This window comes from Rhodamnia argentea, chromosome 11, assembly GCF_020921035.1.
Source record: "Rhodamnia argentea isolate NSW1041297 chromosome 11, ASM2092103v1, whole genome shotgun sequence".
Taxonomy (NCBI): Eukaryota; Viridiplantae; Streptophyta; class Magnoliopsida; order Myrtales; family Myrtaceae; genus Rhodamnia; species Rhodamnia argentea.
This window is the reverse complement of record NC_063160.1, coordinates 13,474,727-13,494,963: the sequence shown is the minus strand read 5'-3', so window position 1 is coordinate 13,494,963 and position 20,237 is coordinate 13,474,727. Positions and strand designations below refer to the sequence as shown.

Genomic DNA, 20,237 nt, shown 5'->3' with positions numbered 1-20,237 from the left:
GCCGAGTCACGAGTTCAAATCCTCGCGCACCCCCTCCCCCCCAACCTCGACTTACTTATTGGCTTCCCTTAGCTCATGTCCCGGTCCCGACATCTATGACCGTGATGTGGCACATTATACAGAGCTAGTCAAATGGACGTGCAATAGGATAAAGTTCGGACATTATACAGCGAGAAGCGCGTCTCAGAATCTGGAATAGGATAAAGTGGGGTGGAAATGAGCAAAAGTCTCCGAATCTGGTTCCAGAATCCAATGGAAGGCCCCGAGGTAAAATAACGCATGGAAGATGCTCCTATTTCACCAACAAGTGGTCAAAAAAGACTGAATTTTTACGGTTCTCAAGGTTCCAACCTTTTTCCAGGAGCCACTAATCACCCGCTAATCTCTCTCGCTCTCTCTCCCCCTTAATTATCTGGAGTTGGAATCCCGATGGGAGGAAGAATTAATTCTTCCCTTGTCGATCTTGAAGCAAGAGCGAAATCTTACACAGATCTATGACAAATCAAGAAATGACGAAAACGAAACATTAATTTAACTGCCGATGGACGATTTTTAAAAGAAATTAAAAAAGGTAAACCACTTTTTTTTTGTCAGAACAAAAAAAAAAAAAAAAACCCATTTGCCATGTCGCCATTCGCCAGTGAAATCAAGCTAAGAAGGCCTTCTTTGGCCTTTTTCCTCTTGTTCTCCTCGGAGCAGGACATGTCCGTTCAGTGGCTACAAGCTGAAACAATCTCCCCCACAAGTGGCAGCAAGCAACAATCTAATTTTGCTCACCCGGAACATAAAACTCAGTAGGCCTACAACGCGGTATTCCCCGGATATATTAATGTGATGCAGTGATTCCTCATCAGAGCTAGTTGCATGTCCGCCCTAATACTTATCGAAACCACGATTCACATGCGACCTTTGCAGCAAAATGAATGAATAGTGTGACCGTAGTTTCTTTCTTCTTCTTCTTCCTTTTTTTTTTTCCCCATTCCAACAATTATGCCAAAACTGCAGACACAACATCAGGACTCTCAAGAGAAAAGAGGGGAGCCTCCATTTGGAGTCAATTGAACTCCACAAAATCCTCTTCAACATCTGACGCTGAATGTATGGCTGCAATCTCATTTCATCATCCAAAAAGAAAAAACCGAAAAGATTATACTGCTGCAATTGCCCAAAAGAAAGGATGCTGCGACAAACGGTAATGATACATTTGCCGCAGGTCTATTCTGATCCGCATACACTTAACTGCACAGGCTGTACTTAAAAACAAAAGGACCTAAAGTTCGCCATCAAATTCAGCTTACAAACCATTTTACGTGACAAAAAACAAAGTACCAGGTGATCTCCTCCTTGGGGGAGAAAAAGAATCCTCAAGGAGGTGACCTGTCCAAGAACGAGTAGCAGTAGCAGCTTTCGGTTTTCCTTATGAGCGATTGTTGGCTCATAATGTCATAGAAGAATGTTCCACCCAAAGCACCGATGTTACAGGTAGTGACCCCAAAGCGTCTACAGTGCACACAAAGCAAAAAGAAAAGGTGTAATCGAACTACACCAACACATCCATATATATCCAGTGAATGTGGGGAAAAAACACAAACATGTGCTCGTTCTACGCATCTCTAAGCACACGCTTCACAAGAAATGGAACTACCAAAGGAATGACTAAACACAGGTTAAACTATTGATGAGCAAAGACACCCCCATGAAACACAAAAGCAAGGAGTGGAAAATCATTGAGATTTACGACAATGGCATCGTACATGCAAGGTTAGAAGTCTAGCCAACTTTTACACATGGGGATAGGCAAATGCTTAGCACCAATTTTGCAAAAAACCAAATGTACCAGCCAACTCTGTTTGGAGCACTCCCAATGCCTAGACTTTTCGAGCATGCTGTTGCAATAGCTTTTGTGTCCTTTGAGTCTCGATATATGAAGAAAGCAAGGCACTTTTCCTTCGAGTTTCCTCCAACTCTTTCTCCACTTTCTGGATCTACTCCAAGGAAACACAGACGAGTATAAATTGCGTATTGACAGCAACAGGATTTTTTCCACCTACCTAGTCAAACTGCATAAGCATAATATGGATGCCAAAAAAAATAAAAAATAAATAAAACCTACCATCTCTTTCAGCTCAGTCTCTTTCTGCTCGTGTCCCTGACACCTGCATAAAAGCAACTAAATCAAGAATGTACCTATCAAAACTGCAAGAGGGATCATCTGATTTTACTTTACAAGCCTAGAGGCTGGACGGAATAGAGAAAAAATTTGGACGCACCGAAACCAATGTGGCAAAATCACTCACTGCAGTTTTAGAATCATTTAGTGGTGAACTTAAGCATAAAGAGGCTACAAGTGGTTGCCCGGATATAGAGCCCCAATAGACCTACTTGTCCTACCCGGGATCTGGTGATGTCTCCTAATGATATATGCCTTGGTAGCCCAATAAATAACTGGTTGGGGGGATAAGCCCAAATAGAATTTCTCCTATAAAAACCACATTTTAAGTCTTAACTTTGTATTATCGCATTGTTAGACTCTAGAGTGTAACATAGTTTGATCTCGAAATGTTACGAACAGACACTCGAGACTCTGTAGATTTTGTAATTGGAGATCTATAGCACAATAAGGGCGTCAAAACTGAACTGGAGAACCGAACTGAACCTCAAACTAAACCGAACCGAACCAAAATTTTGCGCATTTTTGGTTTGGTTCGGGTTTCAGTTGGGATAATGAAAAATAATCGTTTTTTGGTTCCAGTTCAGATACTTTCGGTTCGGTTAACATTTAACCGAACTGAACTGAAAGGACAAAGCTGGTGCTGTTGGAACACTCAGAAAACACCTCAGTACACCGTCAGACTAGATGGAACTCTGCAGGAGTCTCGCTGGCTCTGACCTACAGCTACGGTGGTTCAGGCAACCATGGGGTGTGCAGGTCGCTGCTGAGTAAGGCGAAGCAAGGGCAGATGATGGCTGCAGGACATGCGAGATTCACCAGAGAAACTGAGATTTGGAAGCTGGTCTCCGAGGAAACTCACCAAAGGGCTGTGACACACCAAAGCGACTTCTAGTATCATCCAGCGCAACTGGATTGTCAAGGCGAGGCTGGGGCAGACGGCATTACTGGCCGACTGGTGCAAGCCATTTGATGCGCCTGAAGTTTGCTAATCTTTAGCTGGGACGGCTTTGGTGCTCATTGAGGACATCTGGAGTTCACTGGACAGAGGAGTTCGCTGAGCGGGAGCTGGCGTTGATGCAACTGCAAGGATGGTGACAAGCAGGAGCATAGGAGCTGATGTAGTGCGGCAGGACTCAGCCAGGCAAGGGCATCACAGCTGGGCTAGACCGGCCGGGAAGGGACAGTGCGTGGTGGTACTAGGTGACCAGAGGACTGAAGTGGCAAGGTAGCTGGCATCGGTGGACATCGAGGCTTCCTCTGTTTCCCTTAGAGAGAAAGAAGAAGAGCTTTTCTCTCTCTTCTTGTCAATGTCAGAATGTGCAGAACTTTCTTTCTCTTTCGTCCTTTTTTCTGAGAATCAACCCTTGTTGTGAAAGGCCCCATCAGAAAGAGAGAGGGTGACAAAGAACAGGACGCAATGGGAGGTGAGAGAAAAGGTATACGCCAAGGAAAAGAAAAAGAAAACCCCGGGAGAGAGAGAGGGAGGGAGATCTGGAGACTCGGAGAGGATTAAAAAGAGTAATTGAAAACCGAACTGGATTTTTGGTTCGGTTCAAATTCAGTTCAAGGCGAGATTCAGTTCAGTTCAACCGTACACCTCAGTGGTTCAGTTCAGTTCGGTTTTAAACCGAACCGAATTGAACTGTTGACACCCCTAATAGCACATAGGTTTTGAACAAACAAATTATTGTGAGAGAATTTGTTTCTTTAAAAATACTGTGGTGGGGTTGTTCATGTTTATGGGTACCCGATTACTTTAGTGAGGTAGGTTGGGGATTTTACATTAAAACCCTTGACGGGTTTGGAAGATAATCAAGAACTATTGTGATGGGTGTGGGACAAGGTAAGTTATCCCAAACCTTTGTTCCAAACCCATTCTGCTTCCATCCCTAGGGTCAACTTTCTTAAGAGAGAACCTCAAATGATCGTGTCACATAATATAATCTGATTTCCCAAAGGTTCTACCCACAGCACATCAAACACTATGGAAACCTTTGTTTATGTCCCATCTTATATCTGGTTTTTAAAAAAAAAAAAAATCTCATCCCACTATGTCATATCCAGTCTTATAACCTAACCAGAGTGAATATAGACATTAAGATAGGAAAGGGGATAATTTTGCATTAGTGGTTAGAAGTTTCATCTAAACCCCACTTGATCTACTTCCATAGCACCAAAAAAAGATGTCTGCTGATATTGAATGTGCATGTGGACTCCCAATATGACAAACTCTCATGTTCTTTACCAACACAAATTTCCACCTAATTTCTAAACTCAGGTTAAACATAGCCACTTTTACCTCATAAAGAGTTGTAAATTCTCCTCACAGATCTGATCTAAGGACATTGATTCAATACCATTGGCTGATGCATCATCTGAACCCTGCAATATGCATATAAGACGATAAAGAAGATACAGTTCAGTGACTTCAAGATGAAAGCAACCATCCATCATGATATGCACAGAGTGAAAATCTACTCGTCTGCCTAGCTAAACTTACATGAAAAGTAAAGATTGGAATGGACAATTGCAGAGTTACTTTGATTACAAAGGGAAGCGCATGAACTAGTCAACTATGAACGCAAATGCTTAAGGGAATTGTGCTCTTCAACCTACAAGAAGTCAGTTGGATGGTCTCTCCATAATGATTATCCAAATCATATAGCCTTTTTTAATTCCTGAGGTATCATAATCAAATCTTCCAACCATTTTGACAGGTGAAGTTAAATGGGACTGGATTGTCATATTTGCTCAAACAACTCGAATTATCAAAAGAACTTTAATTTTATTTATCTCTAAGCCCCAAAAAAGAAGCTGTCCGTAACATCAATACGCATATCACCTTGCACACAAAGATATCGAATTAACTAATATCTGCATCCGGATTCTATGGATGACTTCAAAGACAGAAAATTATTTTGTTTGGAGAAATTTCGATTTGTTTTAGAAAGATCACCGTTGTCAGGATCGCAAGAGGTCAACTTTATGAATTGGCGTCGCATGAAAAATCTATTGAGACCTTCCAAAGGCAGACAAAAGAATATTATTACCTATGCAGACCAACAAAGAACTTGCATGACTCTCACCGAAAATAATGACCCCCACCATGTACAAGTATGTCTTATAAGACACCACAATGCAAGCATATCACAAAGTAATAATCAAGACATTCTCAGAAAAGCACCATGACATCTTGTTCCATTAGTTCGTAGAGCTATTTTCTCGATCGAAGACACTTCTAAGGTTTCACGTGTCCATCATGTTGATGGATCCTTTCTTGACGGTTTTCTAGTTTAGATAAAATCTTTCATTCTAAATTGGCAATGAAACTTCAATTGCGAATCCATACCAAGTTGTGAAAATGGATCGTGTGTAAATGCAATACCGACATTATGCACTGAAAGAGGAAAAAAGAAGCTAATTCACCACGGCTATGATAATTTCCACAATACATGCAAAATCTACTCCCACCCACCAATCCATTACTAATTTTAGGTTTAATGACCTCTTATAGAGCAATATAACAGAGAAGGGAAGTCGGACATTGCCAAACAGCATATATGCAGGTATCAGACAACAAATCCATACAATTTGCTCACACCTATCCCATAATAACTAGCATACAAATTCACGCAGTTATGACAAATCTTATTTGAGAAAACATTAATGATTGGTGAACCGCTAAGCTACATTACACACTAGTACCTAAAATTACTATTGGAAAAATATATAAAAGATCATTGGGCCATGCAGGTTCTCCGTAATAATTATGACCCGTCCCTTTAGCCAATTTAGCTCTTAATACAGGATCATTTTTTGGTTTAGCCCAAGGTAATGTATGTGTAACTCAAGATAATCTACTTGGGCAAGATAAAAATAGACAAATAGGTATATATAATCTACAGGAATAAGAAAAAAGATTATGATAGCCCCACTTACCATTGCAAATCCAGTAATGGGCTGATTAACAGACAATTCTTTGCGATTATTAGATTGCCCGTCGATGAAACCCTGCCTGACATTAGCAGCAAGGCTAACAGTTGGTGGATTTAGTTGCACTCCTTCATAGACACTGGCCAAGTGACGACTTTCTCTGGATTGTTTCTGCACATTTGTTTCTACCCCTACGGGACTTACACCTCCCTTTTGCACATTCTGCGTCCTAAAACCAGGAGGTTGATAGCCAACAAGGTGACAGTAGCCTTTCCTGTCTCAGAACAATCTCCACCAGGTCAAAAAAACATTGTCGCAAGAAAACAATGGCCACAATAACATGATACATAGACCATAAATAAAGATGTTAATGCCAAAAGCCACAACAAGCACAAAGCCAAAGCCAAACATGCATAGGTAGTGACGAATGAAGTAACCAATTGACTGCCCTACATGGGGAAAAGAAGAAAGTCATTTACGGATACAGATCCATGAATGCTAATCCCATAGACAATACCAAAAACTTTCTTTGATTCAGCTTCATAACGACCTTTACAGTTTCACCTCCCTGATAAGTGACAGTGAAAGTTTCCTTATCACAGGGCATTTCAGTGATGCTAGTGATGGTTTAAGTAGAGCAGGAAAAAAGAACATAAATGAAACACATGTTGTCCAAACTATTGCAAATAGTAGATAGGATAGGCAAGAATTCTCCAGAGGCTTCCATGACCCATGAAGTGGAGAAATAGACCGAGAATTTTAAAGCAGTCACTCTGCAGCAAAATGTTTAACCATCTGCGATTTATTGGGAACTAGAAAAATGTAATTCCAGAAATATGTTTGAGAACACAAATGACAGGTGATAGCCAACATGCGTTTCTTATCCACTAATTTCTGAGATTACATTTATTAGTCATCACTCAACCAATCATGAAACATTATTAACACACAATTGTCAATTCAAAGTGACTATAAGAAGGACAACTAACCAGTATTCTGCAAGTATCTGCTTCAGCTTAGTTTCCAGCCGTATGTATAGTGAAGACCTCTCAAAATCTTGCTTGTCATGTGCGGGCTCTATAAAATTTGCCTCTAAAACTCCTAAAGTGTTAAAAAAGAATCTTGTAAATAAAAAATACTCCAATAAAAAGTTTTTGACGAAACATATAGACAGTAAGCACAATACCAACAACACCATATCCTTTTGAAGATCCATCACTGGTGACTTTCCAGAAAGGCTGAAGAATGCAATGAAACTCAGTTACTACAGTGACCATAAGGACCAACTCCTAATGAAATCAAAACAAATTAATTATCTTCCCTAATTATGCAACCATATATTTCTGAAGTCAGAATCAAAGACTCATGAGATTGTTAGTGTTAAGTTTCGGAAAATGTTCAGTTACTTTGAAGCTGTAAAAACATCCACATATTGATCAAATGCAGCTCTATATGAATACGCATTGTAGCAGGCACTAAAACCCAGGATATCAAATTGCACATATGTTGATAGAGTGATTGAAAGAGCGTACCCGAATCAGGCGATTCTTATGGTACACATTAAATCCAGAAATTCCAATATCATCAATTTCTTTTATAAAGCCAATGGTTGTTTCCACAGCAACCTAAACCAAGAAAAAAGGCATTAAAGTACAATACCTCCTTAAAAGCTTAGTATACTAAACGAATTATGCTAAAACTTATAAAATCCCTCTCAAAACCCCTTTAGGACATTTACAAACTTTGCTGGAAACAATTGCCTTAACAAAGGCAGAAATTGTTATCCTATTTGCACTCCGACCTAGAACCGTGAAAATAGAGGATATTTTCAGAAATCGTATGTTTTATAGACTTGCTATGTCAGACGTTCAACTAACTATAACGATTAAACTAATTGACAGTAACTGACCTAGGCAGGCAACAAAAAAACTAGGTGAAGGGTCCAACCAAAGGAGGTGCATACAAGGATTAAGAAATGAAAGAAAGATATCTTTACTAGCTTGTTGTGATCAAAAGAACAATTAAAAGCATCATATAAGTATGTCAAAGAGGAAGAAAAAAGAGGCTCATGGGGTAGAATTCATTAATTTAAAAATATGACATCACATCAATGAAACACCTGCTCTATGATTATTGATAAATACCTGAAAACTTTGCACAATGATGACAGGTCTGTGACTAATCAACACAATCAAGTGAGGACACAACCAATGGCTGTGCTAACATGATAGGAATCAGACCCAAAAGATGAAACTACAAGGCGCAGAAGACCACAGCAGTGTATGAGAAAACAAACTAACTGAAATAATGAGACACCGAGACAATCAGCAAGGAAATTCTTCAACCAAACAACACGAGTTTCTCAAAAATCTCCTCCATGCTTAGTAAAACTGTGACAAATTCATGTATGAGTGATTCCAGCAACTCTGCGAAGAGGCCCTCCTCTAGGTTCTTCCTTAAAAGAATCCACATCTAGTAGGACAGCAAATGAAATTTCCCTCTTAAAAATAGTTCGTTATCCACTTTTGACCAAAATAAATTAACTCGAGCTAGTACAAAGAAACTGGTAACCCACTTGCTATTGTCAGAAGGAGCTCTAATGTGGTGTCGCAGCAAACTCTTGCACAACCAGAGCAGAAAAAAAGATATGGTTGTCGGGCTCATATTGATTTTTTAAGTCACTTCCAGGAAAGAATTTAAGTCTGCATTTGGCTCTACTTATAATAATTACTTATTCTACTCCCCTCCGAAATTTAAATTTCCAACCAGAAGGAAAATAGTTATTTATCGAAATTATGAAACCCTCGATTTAAATGACCTTCGTGTCAAGACATTTATGGAAAAAGTTGAGGTTCTCTGTTAACAAATTTCAAATGCTAAAAACACAAGTTAAGTAGAAAGAAAAGGCAAAAGTTGCTCCAAACAAACTTTTTGGTAATTATAACAATCTAGCAACCACAAGCAGATTCAAATTATCTTAGTTGCATCATGCACCTTACCTCTTTTGATGCTGCTGAGCCATGGGGTTTATACGTTACTACCTTCGAGTATTTCAACTCATCGGCAATGTTATACTGATCGACTGGTTTCCCCCTCAATAGAATCTTGAAGTTTGTCAATTTCCGGAGATATAGCATTGAAGCATATGCCTAAGGAGAAGAACTCGTTATATGTATAATATAAGTGAGACACGAGAACAAATACCATATTTAACAAGATAGAGAACTTAGAAAGTCAAAGACCAACCCTCAATGAATAGCGCAAGCGGTAAGATACATGTGCTTGGAGTGCAGCTGTCTTTTTGCTTATTCTTGTCATGCTTCCCTGATTTGCTTCGTCTCTCAGCATGATATCCTATTTAAAGATTTAATGATTCACAAATTCAAGTATTATTGCAAAAAGAAACAAGGACAAGATAGAAGAATATATTAAATATATCTCTACATGCTCGCAGTGAACTGGCCAAATTAGCACTACCAAGGTTCAACAAAAGTAACAGGCTCTGCAGGCAAGCTTTGGAGTTTCTTTCTTTATCCTGTACATATTTTGGATTTGGCGAAGTTATAGGAACAGCAGAAACTTATAGTAGTCTAAACTACTTGTAGTTAATTGAACTTATACATCAGTGAATGCCCCAGAGAAGCAACTCTTTTTCTCCAACTTTTTGCAGCCCAAGACTTAATGCAAACAGAATTTGACAGTGCATGACCCTGAAAACGGACCAACAGTCAAACTTCCCTTTAAAAGTACTCATTTCAAAATCTTTTGAAGCTTTTAAAAAGTTCACAATGAAATCAAACAGGCTCAAGGGTTCTCTTGAAATATATAATACCATGGAGAACTACAAAATATTCAGCACAAAAAAGATATGAAATAAATAAATCATTACTGGTTGATCAGAAGTTCAGAGAAAGAACCTGATGATTCCATTGGATCGATTTGCAAAATCAAACACTCCCAAAATTTCATCCAACAAAAGCAGGCCAAAGGGATTTGTAACTGACAATATGCATATAGAACACATGAAAATACTACATGGAAAACATATTTCCCATGTGCAGTATACCTCATCGTCGTCATCAAAACTTAATTCATATATGCCTTCATCGTTCAGCCACAAATTGTAAATAAGGACTTTTGTTCCATGTGACCCAATATCTTCAAACTGGGAAGAAGATTCAATATTCAGGAACAACCAGAGAGTAGTTGCGACAAATTATCTTTCACAAGAAAAACAGCTCAACTCAAAATTAATGAAATTCTCCTCTCGAGGAATTTCAAGGCACAAGGGGTCAATACTTACCAGCCGCATTGACATGTCCCAAAATATTGCAATCGCATTTGATATTACAGGCTGCCAATGTAAAACTTCTAAAGGATTTAAATTCCACAGTCAGACATTCAGTAACCAGATTTTATCTTATCTCCCCTCATGCCACATGTTATATACAAAATGCTCTGCCACTCAAATTTATGTGGTCCAGAAAATGAGGCATTTAAGACGTCCCCATAATTGACATACACCAAAGGAACATTATCACATGCCTTTTTGCTCTACTCTTTGGCCCAGTACTTATTAATCAGAACAGTAGTAAATCCTGCCTCCATAACCTTCGAGATTAAGCAAAGAAGACAAATATCCCATTTTCTGTATCTCAACTATATGAAGCAATTGCCAACCAAACACAATGAGCTTAAAAGGGCAAGTGCAAGCTTGGTCTAGCTACTTGCAAGCTATTCATTGCCTGAAAGCTACTTGAGTTATATTGTTTGTCACCAAGTTCAAGTAGCTTGAGTATAGTCAACGTCAAGCTTCACATCACTCGACTCCAGTAATTCATAAAACCTAGAAGAGCTCTTTAATATGATTTAAAGAAAATTATTTGCCTATGCAGAAAAGAACCACAACATCTTATACTCTATCAAATTACTGGGTAGGGGTGAAATCCGGAGATCTACATAGGACTCAGAGTTTGAGCTCCAATTCTAGCAGTAAACTTGACCTTCGTGAAGGTGGCTCAAATAATTTAAACCCTTCAATGAGACTAAGGAACTAAATTTCTTGCCTTGATGAAGGAACAGCAGAGAGCAGGAAAAAAAACAAACATATAGCATTGGAAGAAAGGAATGCAAAAGAAAGCTAAAAAACAAAAGATAAACCTGTTGCATTAGGTCCTCCTTCGATGCAAAGGGAGACCATTCAAGGATAGTTTGCAAGCTGGTAGACCAATCATCCTTTGAGCCATAGATTATCGGTTCAGTCCAGTGACCAGAGATATCAAAATCTATCTGCAAGATATGTAAAACCAAAACTGAATCAAAAGCAACAATCGATCAACGACTATAATGAAAGGCAGGTGATCATAATGGGAGTAACGGCAATGATAATCATCTTTACGACAACCATAGTTACGTATGTTGGACGACGCTGATTTACAATGAGCCTGCCTGTTTGTGCTTTTTAAAAGCAAAAGGCATTTTATTTTGCCTTCCCTCCAGAATTTAACATATCATCCAAATTCCACAAAAATCACGAAAATATTATTTGCAAATCTACGTGTCAACATTAGTATATTGTGAAACTGTCAGGTGTTTTAGAGTAAGAAAAATATCAACAAGATCAAGATTAAGCAAAAAGTAAAGGTCTATCCAGACACGCTTGAAAACTCTCCAAATTTGGCTTAAACCACACAATCCGGCTGTCAGCCCACACATTCATAATAATGCTTAGTGGCAGTAGTAGCTAAGAGCCTACAATTAAAGCTGATTAGAAGTAGTTCTTCTCACTTTCTACTGCAACAATCTCACAGCCTGCCCTTGCACATTTCTCACACACCTCAGAATGGGCAACCGGAGCCATTTTCAGCATTGCCCTTGCACATTTCTCACACACCTCAGAATGGGCAACTGGCGCCATTTTCAGAATTTAGCAACCATCTTGGGAACACCGCTTTACAAATTCTCACTAGAAGTTCCTGAATTGCCTAAAACAACCAACCCAAGTTCCTGAATTGCCTAAAACAACCAACCCATCTCTCAAATCAGGAACAACTCAACTGTGCAAACAAAGCACTGCATCATCTCCATCTACTAATCTGCTCTTCGAAGTTCCCTCTCAATGAAATACAGAACAAACAGTACTAGAACATGTGCACTTCTACTCAGATTTGATTCTAGTATCTTCTCCTCAACCCCCCCCTTTCTCTCTTCTTTCTTTCTCTCCCTGTGTGCAAGTAGACTCAAATTGTTGGAGGGGCAAGGGTGGCTAATGGTTGGGTATGTCTGAACAGTTTCACCCCCTTCAGTTCCCAATTCTTCTCCCATGGTTAGTCAAAATTGAGATGTCTACAATTAATAATCCTTCCCCTCATTGCTACAGTACAAGCTAGCTGCCAAGGACAGACTTGATATTGCAGATCCACTTGCAATGATAAACTTGTGGTCCCATACATCATTTCATGTAGACTGTGTGTGTGCCTGTTACACAGGAGTAAAGCTTTGAAGCAACTGGTCTACTCCAATACACTCCTTGGAGAGAACATATATACGGATCTGATCCACATTCACATTTGCTTTCCACTAACAAAATGATAGAGCAATTAGTCTCTTAAGTTTTAGGAACCTAACAAAGCTCCAAAATCAGTGCCAACCTCTGCTGAAGTTAACAGCCAAAATTCCCATGAAGCTTGAAGCATATTTATAGTCCAATCTGGCAATTGATCAGAATTATAATGTTTCTGTTAAGCAGATAGATACAAAGTGCCAAGAGAGCGACACAGATGACGTGGCAGCAAGATAGAACTTACAAGGATGATAAGTAAATTCTCAAGAGTACAAAATTAATATGGAACTTAAAGAATCACCATTGGGACAATGACATCATCCTGTCCGGTTGTCCTCAAAAAGGTGTACGAGAGAAGCCCAATGCTTTGGGTTGCTCGGCTATAAGAACATCAAAGAAAATATTAGGTTCTAATACAAAGAACTGGTAGATTTCACACCAAGAACTGAGCAAGTAGAGAGAAGTCAATGGTAAAAATTAATTTTCAGGCCACAAACTAATCTATGCCTCAAAATGAATTTGAAAATATCACCTTTTATAGAAACCTAGCTGAGACCAAATTGGACATATTCTTCATATATGAAGGAAAATATGCACAAATGCTCAACAGCAGAAGTTCCTAACATCATGCAACCACAACTTAGATTCCTATGCATCATAGATAAAAAAATGAAGAAAGAGTTGATTCTGGAAGTACTTTTCCAAATGAAGCTACTGCTTAGCGATTTGATTAACTATTGATGTACTTTAATGAGCTGAACTCGATGATCATTGAAGAGAAGGAGATTATGTTGCAAGCAAGTTGCCCCAAGAAGAGGTGAGATTAAGGCATAAACTAGAATTAATTTTGTTTCCTATGGGCTTGTATCATGCAAATACTAAGATTCCATTAATCAGCTTAAGACTCAGGAAGAGTGGTTCCATAGAAAATAAAAGTGGCAGCATAAGAGCTCAAACTTCTGACAAAGTTGGCCCTCACTCAACTTAGTGAAAGACTCGATGGAAAAGGGAAAAAGGGTATCAAATGAGGTCACAAGAGGAGAGAGATATAGACTTTATATGTCAAACTACCAATTTGAAGTCAAATAAATAACAGTCCTTCAGAACAAGACAAGACACCAGATCCAATATGGTTGAATACATGAAACAAACTTCAGAGGAATTGCAAAGTTATTAATACGGGTTAAAGTCACTCAAACTATGTAGCAGTGCTTATATGTCATGTCATCTGACATAAGAAGGGACTTGGCATTAATAGAATGGAATCACAAACTTACATTTGTACACTCATGCACATAACATATTACCGTGGACGATGAAAAAATTTGAATCAACTATGACAAGCGTTGTTTAGTAAATAACGTATCAACTTAGACATTGGCAGTACTTAAAGTAATGAAGACAGATTTATTGACAAAAAAGAAATCACATGGCACCAATAACTTACAGAAATGGAAAAATATATAGCAAAGACAAGCATAACTTTGTACCAAATGACCACTATAAATAAACTCTAAAGTCTTTACAAACAATACCCATTATTATGAAAATAAGCATGCAATTCCACTAAAAGTAGAGATGCGTCAATTACCCATCACGAATAAGCATGCAAAGGATACAGTAAAAGTAAAGATGTGTTGATTACCCATCACGAATAGCACGAGTGAAAACAATTACGTCAGCACCTAGTCTCATTGTACTTGTCTTGAATCCATTTCCATCTGGAAATACATCCTTGTGACCATGAGTGAGGACACAACCATTATGATAAACAATTTATCACTAAAGCAAACTAAAAGGCAAATGGTATGACAGAAATTGCAAGACTCTAAAAGGAAATCAGAAATACGCTAGAACAAGTCATAGGAAACCTTCAAGGAATCAAAAGGATGCAAAATGAGAGTAAAGCATCAGTTTGGTTCTTCTATGCACAGTGTTAGTGATGAATACTCGTAACTATTCATACTAGTTGGCTCTTCCTATATTCTAAGATGGAGATGAAGGCCACTGTTTTTGCCATTAATAGCTCAATTATCTCAGCCCATGACAATACCTGTTCACTTTACAAACACAGTTAACCAAAGAAATGAGGGCAGAGGGGTGACGTGGATCTAGAGATCATCACAAAAGGAAGCATAAAAGTAATCCCTAATCTCAACATGATTGACCTTAGGAGCTAAAGATACATCATTCACCTCCCTAGGTTTAAATATCAGTAAGTCTACCTCAGACTGGACATATGCAAGCATTTCACTCATATAACTCAGTCAGAACAGCCAATGAGTGAACCTCAATGTTGCTTCCATAATTGATCCAGAAACCATATCTCGGTGCAAAAGGATCAAAGAGCCGAATGAGCGCGAGGAATAATGAAATTAGGATTGAAGCAAAAGAAAAATCCTTCATTTAGATCACCAGTAGGTAAAAGGTGAAAACAGTTCATGTCAATTACACTGTCCAATTGTCGTGTTCGACTTCTTTGAAGAATACCCCAAGCTCATGCATTTCCTGATACCATTTGGATCCATTCCACCTCCATCATCTGCACAGTTATGGCAAAATAATAACATGAACATATCTGAAATGCATAGACCACCATTTGAAGAGTGCATTATGAAGTCCCATACCTTGAATCAGTAATGCCGGCGAGTTGTCCTTGAGGGTATCAACTTTGTCAACTTTCACGAATGTTGCCCCATTACGTATCTAAGGATGACATTGGAAACACTCAATCAGTCCCGACCATCATATGGAAAAACAAATTTCACATTGAAAACTCACGATTCTTTCTAACACCAATCTTTATTTCCTTGATAAAATCTATAAACATGCAAATCAAATTAAATCCAGTGAATGCCACATACAAAATTTCAAAAATGACTCCCAAGAAAGAATCTGCTACCAAAGGAAGACATTTAGACCGTAACCACTAACAATATTGACATCTAAAAAAGACGGAGCACTAAGAGAGTCAACATTGATCAACAACATAGAAATCAAAGAAAGAATCTGCTACCAAAGGAAGACATTAAGACCGTAACCACTAATAATATTGACATCTAAAAGACGGAGCGCTAAGAGAGTCAACATTGATCAGCAACTAGAAATCAAATGGTCCCAATCTCTTGGAACCTTCATTTTGATTCTAGATGTTAGATAATTACATTATTTCCTCAATGATTCATAATTCGGAACATTTCTTTCTTTTCATGATGTACAAGCAATTTGCAACACTGGAATTAATGTTCTAGATGATCCTGTACTGAACAGAATCAGAACCAATGAGATCGGATATCACTGTACTCACAGTAATAATTTATCAGAGCACCACCCTCCAAATCAATAAATAAGATGCGACTTTGCAAGAGAGCCAATAGGTAAAATTTGTGTAGTATCAAAACCATAAAAAGCACAGTCAGACTAAGCCTATCAGCACTATAATTGAGAACAGCAAAGTCAACTAGAAAATAAAACAATACGAGCCCAACCGCAAAGAAATGGACTGAAAAGGCACAGACTAGATGAGCGGAAAAAGTTAAATAGCAATACATATGCTTTCAACCAAAAAGGTAAGCTGACATTTGGAATAGAGCCAATAGGTAAAAGTAGTATCCAATTTGAAACCAGAAAAAGCATCTTTAGATTAAGCTTATTAGCCCTACATTGAAGAACATTTTAAATCAAGTAGAAAATAACATTGAGCCAACCACAAAGAAAAAGACTAGAAAGAACATTCAAGATGAACAAAGAAAGGGATTTCTGGAACAATATAGATCCCAAAGATTATAGAAAAAACGTCAGCTAGATTAAATCCACACAGATCTTGCCGGTTTACTACCAAAACCTATCATTTATCAAGAAGAATCAATAAATTATTTCAGCAACAAGATTCTAAATCACTCAGCAAGGGATTGAAGGACCTTCATCAAGTAGACACGAGTCAAAAAATTCGAGGCAATGGTCAACTCATTGTTTCTTCATGATTTCTAGTTTTAGCGCACACGCTCTCCCTCTCCCCTTGGCTATCTCCTTAAACTGATTTTTTACCCTTTTGCCCCCTTTGGAATGGATCCACAAATGAATGTTTTGTCCACTTATAATGTGAAGTCACCATTGTGGCAGTAGCCTCAGCATTGTGGTAATTATGACACATGCACCAACACCTTTTAGAGCAACTCTTGTCATGTAAGCCCTATTTATGCTGGTCATAAACTCACCAGAACAGCACCAGCAGCCAGATCTTGGGTAAATTAAAATCACACCCATCAACAAAAGAAAAACTGGCTAAGTATACTTTGATTTTACTCAACCAATTTTTAAAAGCCTAAATTGCTTCAACCATGTGCAAATGCAATTTTGATTTCATACTTATATAATACGTTTGGAATTCTGCAGTTTCAAAAATACTTATAACCAAAAGAACAAACCAAAGGTTCCCCTTTTCCAGCATTTTGCTATCAAGGGATTTGTATTTAGCTCACTATTAGACACAATCATACACATAAGAAGAATCTACAACCTATTACCTGTACAAGAATTTCGACAAGATAACTTTTTCGCATACCTCGTCTACAGCATTGTCCAGGAGCTCGGCAATTGCTGCAAAAAGGAGGTAAGAGAAGGTAAACCTATGAAGACTACACAGAAATTAAGAATTTCATCAACACTAAACGACAAAACAACTAATATAACGTCTGTCCCCAATCAAGATCAATCTCTCGAACTTCGTATACAAACCTCATGAAAATGAAAACAAGGATCACCTATTTGGCAACTGTAAAATGAAATCCTCACAAATCAATAAGAAAGTTCATCTCCTTTGGTTAACTTAAAATTGACTTGTAAATGCCCATCTACGAGAACGAAGAAACATTTCTATGCCTTCTCGCTGCATAAAGGCAATGTAGGGAACAAGATGGAGCAGTTCTGTATAATCTAATATCCCCTCTTCCCCAGTAATCGGTACATGTGCTTCTCCACTAATAGAGAAGGCCCATGATTGCGAAAGATGACATGCTCTTCAGGAGCAAAACACGAGAACCACTACGTAATAAACATCAATGCTCCAAAAACTGTGTTAAAAAGGTCTCCAGCTAAGCTCCCGATTAGCAATAGTGGAAATATACACCAGCAGCATTGTATGTCCTACATGCTAGTGGATAATGAAAATTTTAAAACGGACAACTGAAAAATCACCTCCAAACGCCCATTTGTGAGAAGTTGCGTTCGAATGAAGAAACTTGGGATGGACACGAGCATGTTCCAGCAGGCCTGCACATCAAAAGAGATCACATCAAGCACACACAAACCTAGCCGCATGCACAAGCTCTGAGGCAACCGAACAGACCTGAATCAGAAGCTAGCTTCATATTGGGCGCCACCGCATAGTTCCCGGCTTTCCAGAAGCTTCGAGACTCTAGGTTGGCGTTGGCGGCCGGCGGTGGAGGAGCAGTCCCTGTTCCCCGTGCACCAGCAGGAATTGCTGCGTTGATCGTCGATTTACGGTCATTATCAACCTGTCTCGCTACTTCTACAGACCCTTCGTCGTCGCTGCTCCCGATGTCGACCACCTCGGGCGTTCCCTTCTTGGGCGGCATTCTAGGAACCGCTAATCACGATGCCTTCCGCGGTCGGGGCTGCTGGTTCCAACCGGTGACGGCCAAACGATGAATTTCGCTCGAAAGAAGAGAAACGTGCGGTCGCACGACGTAAGCCAAACGTGCCGCGAGCTTATGAAGCTGAAGGGGCGTATCAGAGCAAGGCAAGGTACTTCCCTCCGCCGTCGCTGATCGAGGACTCCGGCAAGTGGGAGTGGTCGACCGACATGCCTGCAGGGAGGAGAACACAGACGGAGAAGGAGCGTTGACCGCGAGCTGGGAGTAGCAGGCGAAAGCGCAGGGAGTCGAGATGTAAGAGACTTGGAAAATGGCATTTCTGTAATTTTCTGCTGAGCAATGATCGGATTAGAAAATATTTTTCTAGATACGAAGAATTACTTGTTTTACTATGGACTGTACTTCTAAACATTTTCACGGACGCCGAAGTTCGTTCATTTTTATAAAAAATATGAGGTAGGATTAATATCACGAAAAATTTTAAATTATTATACTTATGATAAATTTATTCAAATTATTTATTTGATCATAAAAAATCTCAAACTGATATATCCGTAATAAATTTACCATAAACTAATACATCAATGATAAATTTATTCCAAACCGGTACACTTGTGATAAATTTACCATTTATTAGTTCCGTTAAATACTACCGTCAAATTGCTAAGTTAGATAAGTGTACCCACTTGGAGTTTTTACCTTTTGTTTGTCACCGGTGTATTAATTTGAGATTTTCGTGATATTAACTCAATTTAACGTAAATTTACATAGGATAAATTTATCACAAGTATACCAGTTTAGGTAAATTCGTCACAAATGCATCAATTTAGGATTTTTAGTGGTCAAAAAAATAATTTGGAGTAAATTTATCGCAGATGTATCGGTTTAGGGTTTTTCGAGCAGTGCCCAATACACCGGCAACTCCCATCATATGAAATGGGTTCGACCATAAACGCATCCCTTCCTATAGTCGTTTTTTAAGTGTACTTTTCGCAACCATCCAAATGCATGTATTATCATTTTATAAATGGTTAATATCATGAAAAATTTTAAATTGGTACACTTATGACAAATTACCTCAAATTATTTTTTTGACCATAAAAAAATCTCAAACTAGTACACATCTAATAAATTTATTTCAAAATATTTGTTTACCATAAAAAAAATCCAAAACCAATACATTTGTGACAAATTTACTCTAAATTGGTACATTTGTGATAAATATACTGTCTGTTGATTTTCGTTAAAATTTATTATTAAATTGTTGAGTTGAATAACATGTGGTAATTGACAAGTGTATTAGTTTGAGATTTTTACTCTCTATTTGCCATAGATTTCAATTTGAGATTTTTTGTGGTGTTAACCCGATTTAACGGACATTAAGGAAGGGTAAATTTATCACATGTACACCAATTTATATTTTTTAGTGATAAAAAAGATAATTTGAGGTAAATTTGTCACGTATATACTCGTTTGAGATTTTTGGTGGTCAAAAAAATAGTTTGGGGTGAATTTATGACATATGTACTAATTTGAGATTTATTGTGGTAAAAAAATGTTAAAGTAAATTTGTCACAAGTGTACCAGTTTAGGATTTTTCGAAACATTAACCCTCTTATAAATCCCTTATGACTTAATATTTCTATTCCCGAAAATAATTTCTACTCAAAAATAATTCTTTCTTTTTTTATTCCCTAGATGAATTTCTGAGCATTTGGTAAATGCACAAAATTTCTACTCCCGAAATAGAAGAAGAATATAAATGTGTTTAGCACGACTCTAAAAGTTTCTATCTCCAATTTTGTTCATTTAATCATAAAAATGCTAGTGCACACTTAACTAATCAATATATTTTAAGAAGATCTAAGAAAATTCAACGTAATAGTTAGTAGTGTTGGGAGTGCGCAATGGAAATTCAATACCTTAACTTGAGGAGACCGCCAAAAGGAAGTTC

The 20,237-nt window shown here is 38.2% G+C and overlaps 2 protein-coding genes across 5 annotated transcripts in view; one reads left to right on the top strand and one right to left on the bottom strand.

The window, feature by feature from the left end:
- LOC115736252 (transmembrane protein 53-B) overlaps positions 1–20,237 on the top strand; it is a 391,123-nt gene that overhangs the window by 87,358 nt on the left and 283,528 nt on the right. The gene's annotated exons all lie outside the window — the stretch shown is intronic.
- LOC115736328 (protein MICRORCHIDIA 2-like) lies at positions 1,174–18,593 on the bottom strand. Of its 4 annotated transcripts, none has more exons than XM_030667973.2 (18): positions 18,016–18,593; positions 17,865–17,939; positions 17,233–17,267; positions 15,296–15,374; positions 15,121–15,210; positions 14,314–14,389; positions 12,970–13,048; positions 11,267–11,395; positions 10,173–10,271; positions 9,353–9,460; positions 9,106–9,255; positions 7,639–7,731; positions 7,293–7,344; positions 7,096–7,207; positions 6,113–6,380; positions 4,473–4,555; positions 2,114–2,156; positions 1,174–1,377 (listed from the first exon to the last, which is right to left on the bottom strand). In XM_030667973.2, the coding sequence occupies exons 1-18, from the start codon at positions 18,263–18,265 to the stop codon at positions 1,255–1,257; spliced, it is 1,944 nt and encodes a 647-aa protein (XP_030523833.1). In that variant the 5' UTR covers positions 18,266–18,593; the 3' UTR covers positions 1,174–1,254. The 4 variants fall into 4 exon arrangements, 3 of the variants coding, with proteins under 3 accessions (XP_030523833.1, XP_030523834.1, XP_048128675.1); XM_030667974.2 differs by lacking the exon at positions 1,174–1,377 and adding an exon at positions 1,531–1,985 and having other exon boundaries at positions 18,016–18,592; XR_007196948.1 differs by lacking the exon at positions 1,174–1,377 and adding an exon at positions 1,915–1,985 and having other exon boundaries at positions 4,473–4,548; positions 18,016–18,592.

Bases quoted from the DNA above. Each gene is read 5' to 3' on its own strand.
- LOC115736328 (XM_030667973.2), bottom strand. From the start codon at position 18,265: ATGCCGCCCAAGAAGGGAACGCCCGAGGTGGTCGACATCGGGAGCAGC. The intron at 15,211-15,295 runs GTATGGGACTTC...ATAACTGTGCAG, and splicing joins GCCGGCATTACTGATTCAAG to ATGATGGAGGTGGAATGGAT. The intron at 14,390-15,120 runs GTAATTGACATG...ATGTATTTCCAG, and splicing joins GAACACGACAATTGGACAGT to ATGGAAATGGATTCAAGACA.